The 6,504-nt window shown below is 61.4% G+C and overlaps 1 protein-coding gene across 1 annotated transcript in view; it reads left to right on the top strand.

Annotated features, from left to right (window-relative positions):
- The window catches only part of LOC104405694 (collagen alpha-2(IX) chain-like), a gene marked incomplete at its 5' end in the record, with an annotated part of 8,645 nt that extends 2,282 nt beyond the window's left edge, over positions 1-6,363 (top strand). The window contains 20 exons of the mRNA XM_010014466.1: positions 205-258; positions 550-603; positions 803-853; positions 1,129-1,185; positions 1,745-1,798; positions 2,092-2,145; positions 2,765-2,818; positions 3,021-3,074; positions 3,163-3,216; positions 3,386-3,439; positions 3,655-3,708; positions 4,062-4,115; positions 4,255-4,299; positions 4,462-4,515; positions 4,855-4,908; positions 4,989-5,042; positions 5,553-5,624; positions 5,711-5,746; positions 5,958-6,002; positions 6,196-6,363. Coding sequence (XP_010012768.1) covers positions 205-258; positions 550-603; positions 803-853; positions 1,129-1,185; positions 1,745-1,798; positions 2,092-2,145; positions 2,765-2,818; positions 3,021-3,074; positions 3,163-3,216; positions 3,386-3,439; positions 3,655-3,708; positions 4,062-4,115; positions 4,255-4,299; positions 4,462-4,515; positions 4,855-4,908; positions 4,989-5,042; positions 5,553-5,624; positions 5,711-5,746; positions 5,958-6,002; positions 6,196-6,363 — 1,176 coding nt within the window. The remainder of the gene's footprint in view (positions 1-204; positions 259-549; positions 604-802; positions 854-1,128; positions 1,186-1,744; positions 1,799-2,091; positions 2,146-2,764; positions 2,819-3,020; positions 3,075-3,162; positions 3,217-3,385; positions 3,440-3,654; positions 3,709-4,061; positions 4,116-4,254; positions 4,300-4,461; positions 4,516-4,854; positions 4,909-4,988; positions 5,043-5,552; positions 5,625-5,710; positions 5,747-5,957; positions 6,003-6,195) is intronic.
- Positions 6,364-6,504: the final 141 nt, after the last annotated feature.

Below are 6,504 nucleotides of genomic sequence, written 5' to 3'. Positions count from 1 at the left end.
GGATTTGGACCAACTGGGTCTTGCTTTTTGTTTCAGGGTCCTTCACTGCCAGGACCACCCGTAAGTGCTGCGTACGTGGGGCTGGGGTGGGCCGGCAGGGACCTACTTGGAGCTGTGCTGGAAGAGCTCAGACCTCAGCACCCCACAGCAGGGGGCTCAGGGCTCAGCCTCTGTAGCTTGGTGAACTCCTGTCTTCTCTTTAAGGGACTTCCAGGCCAGGTTGGGCTGCCCGGAGAGATCGGAGCACTGGGACCCAAGGTAGGGGGCAGGAGCGGGCACGGGAAAACCTCCCCTCCTTGCATCAGCATCCACCTCTCTGCACTTCATAGCTCCTGGCTATATGAAGGACATGGGAGAGTGGGGTCCTACAGTGGGAATAGGGGGTGATGGAGCAGCCGGGTCTGCTGGTGCCCCCCATCCGCTCCCAGCTCATGGCCAGGGGATGCCCCAGTTCCCACTGCGGATCCCTGGTGCTCCATCACCCCCCTCCATCAGTACCTGCTGCCTCCCCACCCCTACATCTCCTCACTTGGGGCTGTTCTTTCGCAGGGTGACCCTGGACCCGACGGCCCGCGGGGTCCCCCAGGTCCTCCAGGGAAACCCGTGAGTATCTCCCCAGTCACCAGCACTGGCTGCAGAGGGAGAAGCTCCCACCGGGCTCAGCCCAGTGCTTGGGGCTGGGGCTCGTGCCCTGGCACACACCTCCCCGTGCCCGCTCCCTCCCTCCAGAGATAGCATTCACCCCTCCTGTGAATCAGTGCTGATCTTACATCGTGGATGCTGATGGTCTCCTTCCCTCCAGGGCCCCCCAGGTCACATCCAAGGAGTGGAGGAAGGCAGTGCTGATTTCTTGGTGAGAGCTGCCATTGCCTTGTCCCTTCCACAGGGCTTTGCAGGGTAGTGACTGCTGGAAAAGCTCTGGCCTGAAATGCAGCCACCAGTGGCACTGGGTGACTGGGGGCTGATGGAGCGGGAGGAGCAGGGTTCCCAGCCAAGGCCACGCTGCGAGTGGAGGGTCCCCTGTGTCACCGCACAGCCCGGCTGTGGCACAGGGGCCCATCCATCCAGCACATCTTTGTGACCGCTGGGTCCTTTCCCAACTCAACCTGTGCCGCTTCTTCCCACCAGTGCCCAACCAGCTGCCCCCCAGGTCCTAAAGGCCCCCAGGGACTGCAGGGACTGAAGGTAAGGGAGCCCTGGAGCTGCCAGGGAGTGAGCGAGGACTCTCACCTCCAGCGTGCTGAGCAGAGGAGCCTTCCCTGCTCTGGGGGCATGGGGAGCTCGGGAGCTGCCTTGCTCCCCTGGGAGCATGAGGACATGCACACACAGAGCCCTGGAGGCAAAGGTGCTATGGGAGAGATCCCCTCCAATTCCATCCAGCCCCTTCCTGGGGGAGAGACCCCTTCCCAAAGCCCCAGCCCTGCTGCTGCCCAGCTCCCTGGGCTGGAAACCCAGAGGGTTAAACCCAGTGAGCATCCCCACTGCGTGCTCTTGACTGCGGGATGCTGAGCCCCACACCTCACACCTGACCAGAGGGATGCTGAGCCCCACACCTCACACCTCACCAGAGGGATGCTGAGCCTCACACCTCACCAGAGGGATGCTGAGCCCCACACCTCACCAGCGGGCACCCCAGGGTGGGATATCATGGGCACTGTGGCTCCAGGTGATGTGGCCATCAAGATGTGGCCTCAACCCTGCTGCTCTGCCCAGGGATGCTCAAGATCTTCCTCTTCATCCTTAGGGACACAGAGGCCGCCCCGGTGCCCTTGGGGAGCCCGGCAGGCAGGGCGGGCAGGTGAGAGACCTCTCCGACAGCTTCCCAGCAGGAACCAGGAACGCCTGCCTCTGGGAATGGACCAGAGGGCAGGGGCTCTGGGGAGAGAAGGGGGGAAAGAAGGAAAGCCATGGGAGCGGGAGGAGGGAGATCAGGGCTGGGACATGGAGGGTGGACAGGGTGGTCTTCCCATGGTGGCTTCCTGGATGGGGACACCCTAATGGGTCCCAGGCAAGGGGGTTGTGGATCTCCAGGGTGGTTTGTACCCCTGCTGCACCCCAACACTCACCTCTCTCTTCTCCATTCCTTGCCAGGGCCCCAAGGGTGATGTTGGTGTCTCTGGAGAACAAGGCATCCCAGGCCCCCCGGTAACATCCTTCTCTTTGCTGCTCTGCTTGGTCTGTGCTTGGCCCCAGACACTGGGGGTGACACTAGAGTGTCTCCACTCCTGGGGACCCACCGCTTCATCCCATCCACCTCCCTCCTCCCACCATGGAGCTGCCACCAGGAGGGTGGCAAAGCCATATCCCAATGGAGACCCCCCCCCAGTTAGCACACGTTAACACGGATAACTCAACATCCAGGGATAAATCTCTCCTGTACAGAGCCCTCCTTACCCCTCCTGATCGGGGGGTGCTGCATCCAGCTCACTGCAGGGACATGGGGATTAAAGCTGTTTGCTCACACTGAGCACTTTGAAGATGAAAAGCAATTAATGGGCTGAACCCTGTGGTCTGGGAAAGGGCAAAACTGCTTTGAAGCCAAGAGCTTTGGCAGGGGAAGTGGCACCGGTTTGGGCTCGTTGCTGTCATTGAAGCGACAACTGGAAAGGTGCCTGGTGGGGGGCTGCAGAATTAGGGGACTGAAACACCTCCATTTGGCAAAACCAGCTGGCTTCCAGAACCGGCTTCTGCTCTAATTGCAGCTCCCCTGGGCTGCTCCTGGGGCCATTCCCAGCTCAACTGCCTGTTGTTTCCTTCCCCACAGGGACCACAGGGCTTGAGGGGTTACCCTGGCATGGCAGGACCCAAGGGCGAGGCGGTAAGTGCCTGGCTCCGGGGCCAGGGGCACCAGCTCCCATGTTCATGCTTCCCAGGAGCATCACTAACACTTCCCAGGAGCATCGCTAACACTGCCTGGCCATCTTGGGGAGCTGGATGCTGCCTCTGGCTAGTGGGACCAGACCTGGCTGGGCACCGTGTCTGGGATGGGAGGAATTGACCCTCTGGTGCTCTCCTTGCAGGGTCCTGCTGGATACAAGGGGATGGTCGGGACCATCGGCGCGGCTGGGCGGCCGGTGAGTGCCCTCCCTTGTCAGGAGGGGCCATGGGGCAGGCAGGAGACCCCACACTTCACTGCTCAGCCCCTGTCTTTCTCCCCTTCAGGGCAGGGAAGGCCCCAAAGGACCACCCGGGGACCCTGGCGAGAAGGGGGAGCTGGTAGGTGTCCCATCTCATTGGGCACAGCAGTGCCATGCCCCGTGCGATGCCAATACCCCTTCTCCCTGGCATGGAGAGGGGCCCTCAATGGGCATCTCCTCCCTCTCCCAGCTCCATCCCTTGCACCAAGAGGGCAGCTGAAATGACACTTTGCTCTCTCCTGCTCTAGGGTGGCCGTGGAATCAGGGGCCCCCAAGGAGACATCGGTCCCAAGGGGGAGAATGTAAGTAGAGCCAGTGGCACCCGTACCCACATCCAGGGCTGAGCCCCTTGCAAGGGCAGCTCTCTGTCCTGTTCAGGGCTATCCTGCATCCTTGCACCTTGGCTCAGCACAGGCCTGGAGCTTTCCTTTCCCTTCTCAGCCTTTTTTGCCCCCACCACAAGTCTTTGAGTCCCTCTTGGAGGTGCCAGACCAAGCAACTCCTCCCCCTTTTGCAGGGTCTCCCAGGCATCGATGGCAAAGACGGGACCCCGGGGATCCCAGGAGTGAAGGTGAGCTGCTGCGGGCAGGGGCTGTGCCGGCAATGGGCAACAGACACCCAGTCATAGAACGGTTTGTGTTGAAGGCACCTTGAAGCTCCTCCAGCTCCAACCCCTGCCACGGGCAGGGACACCTTCCACTAGAGCAGGTTGCTGCTCCTCGTGCCAACGCTTGCCAGAAATAATAGACATGGCAAGTGGCACAAGGTCCCAGCACTCGACGTGGCATCTCCTGGCTAGTGGACCCCCATCCCCGCAGGGTCAAGGCGGTGTCCCGCTTTGGCCAGGATTCCCCTGTCCCACCCATGGACACCTCATTGCTGCACCTTTCTCTGCCATGGAGTGACATCCTGTGTCCCTCACAGGGCAGCACGGGACAGGCCGGACGCCCAGGAATACCGGGACACCGGGGACAAGCTGTGAGTAGGGGACTGCGGCACCTCGGGCAGGTCCCCGTTACCATGGGGTGGCCCCCTCATGCCCAGGCAGTGCTGGCACCCTGCAAGGATGCTGCTCCCATCGCTCTGCACGGGTTCAGTCCTGGCTTTGTCTCCACAGGGCTTGCCAGGCCAGCCGGGAAGCAAAGGTGGCCCAGGAGACAAGGTGGGTCTGGGGCAGCAGAGCTGCAGTAAACCCCTTGGACCATCCACGCTGCCGCCCCACTCACCCTACAGAGTGCTGCAGCAGCCTCCATGCTCCACCGCTGAGCCCACAGCCGTGCCCCTGTGCCATCCTGTCCCTGACCTCCTCTGTCTCACTCCGCAGGGTGAAGTGGGTGCTCGGGGCCAGCCCGGTGCCACCGGTGCCCCAGGGCAGATCGTAAGTACAGAGATGTCACCGTTTTCCTCCCGGGCACAGCCTGCCCGTCGCTCTCCTTCTCTCTCCTCTTCTTTTTCCCCCATTTGCTGTCAAACAGGAAGCAGAGTTGGGTGTTTTATCCCCAAAACCCTCCTCTTCCCTCTGCCCACAGCAGTATCCTCATGGGGAAGCCCCTGGGGCCACATCCCCAGCCCCGGTCTAGCACCTCCTTGGCCCCCCTGTGCAGTGGCAGCAGGGGACAAGGACAGGGCCACACATCCCCGGGGAAGGAAGAGGGGCAGATATGACATAGCAGTGCAAGAGAGCAGCTCCTTTGGGAGCTTTCTTTCTCCCTCCTAGGGTGAGCCTGGACCTCGCGGCGAGCAGGGGCCACCGGGTGTGCCCGGGGTGAAGGTGGGTCCCTGGGGCACTGTGGGGTTCGGGGCAGTGCCAGGAGCTGCTCCTGACTCCGCTCCCCTCCCGGGTCTCCACAGGGTGACCGGGGAGAACGTGGCCCCGTGGGTCCCGCCGGTGATCAGGGGAACGCGGTGAGTTGTGCCCAGGGCTGGGCTGGGAATTGGGCTTCCCTTTGGCAGGGCTCAGGGATGCTCAGGGTGTGAGGCTGGGGAAAGGCCGGTGCTCCACACTTCCACAGAGTCCCACTCTGGTCTGGGCTGGAAGGAACCTCAAAGCTCATCCAGCTCCAACCCCTGCCACGGGCAGGGACACCTTCCACTAGAGCAGGTTGCTCCAAGCCCCATCCAGCCTGGCCTTGAACACTTAATGATGTTCCTTGGGCAAAATTTGGTTCCCCTTAAAGTCGAGGGCTAAATTCCCACTGAATTGAAGGTGAAATAGTGGCAAATGTGCTGCTTCTTTCAATGGGAAGCATCAGGGCAGGCTGGGATGCTGAGGAGCAGCCTGAGCTGCTGGAGGGGGTGGGGAGCTGCCAAGGCATCTCATTCCCTTGGGAAGGATGCTCTGACAGGGGAGGAAGGTCTTACCACCACCTCTTTTCACACATTTTTCTCTTTTTCCTGTGTTACCTTGATTTCCAGGGGCCAAAGGGCGAGCAGGGTCCGCCGGGGATCCCAGGGCCCCAAGGCTTGCCAGGAGTCAAAGGAGACAAGGTGACTGCTCCTGACTGCAGGGGACGGGCTGCCCTGGGCTCCAGCTCAGGGACACTGCATTGACCCCCTGCTTCTCCTTTCTCCAGGGCTCCCCAGGGAAAACCGGCCTGAAAGGCAGCACTGTGAGTACAGCACCCTCCTGCCCGGGCTGGGGACACTGACACTGTGTTGGACAGGGCTGGCACCCACCTCTGCGGGGGGCTGGCACCCACCGGCACCAGGCGCTTTCTCCATCAATAGCCCAGCATCCTGGTCAAGTTCTTGGTGGAAGGAGGGGTGAAAGCGGCTGCGGAGGGGGTGGGTGCTGGTATTTCTCCATTGTCTTTCCTCCAGGGAGATCCTGGTGTTCATGGACTTGCAGGGCTGAAGGGAGAGAAGGTGGGTTCCTGCACATGGTTCCTGGGATGGAGTGGATGGATATGGGGTGGATGTGGGTCTCCCGCCCAGCATGGCCCCTGACACAGCAGCATTGCATCCCAGTGTGCTCCATGGGGGTACATATGTCTCCCCCTAAGCTGTGCCTCTAAATTCGTGCTGTCTCCCCACCTCATTTCTTCTGTTCTGTCCCCAGGGTGAATCAGGAGAGCCAGGACCGAAGGGACAGGTGAGTGATGGGGACTCAGGACCAACCTGTACCTTCATACTGGGCGGCTCTGTGGGACCCTCAGTGGAGGAGATCCTCCTGATGAAGGCAGCAGTGATCCACGGAGCTGGCGCGTGCTGCTCACTGGTGGCCTGAGGAAGTGTTTTCTCTGGAGATGGGCTTCAGTAACCACGTTGAGCCCTGGGTTCAAGTTCAGACCCTGCCTAGGGCCAGACCTCAGCTGTGCTGGTTGATACTGGGAGTTCTCAGGGTCTCGGCACAGGGCTGAGCTCCACT

Source organism: Nestor notabilis, unplaced genomic scaffold (genome assembly GCF_000696875.1).
Source record: "Nestor notabilis isolate BGI_N333 unplaced genomic scaffold, ASM69687v1 scaffold26345, whole genome shotgun sequence".
Classification (NCBI taxonomy): domain Eukaryota; kingdom Metazoa; phylum Chordata; class Aves; order Psittaciformes; family Psittacidae; genus Nestor; species Nestor notabilis.
The sequence above is the reverse complement of the archived record's forward strand: the minus strand, read 5'-3'. Positions and strand labels throughout refer to the sequence as shown.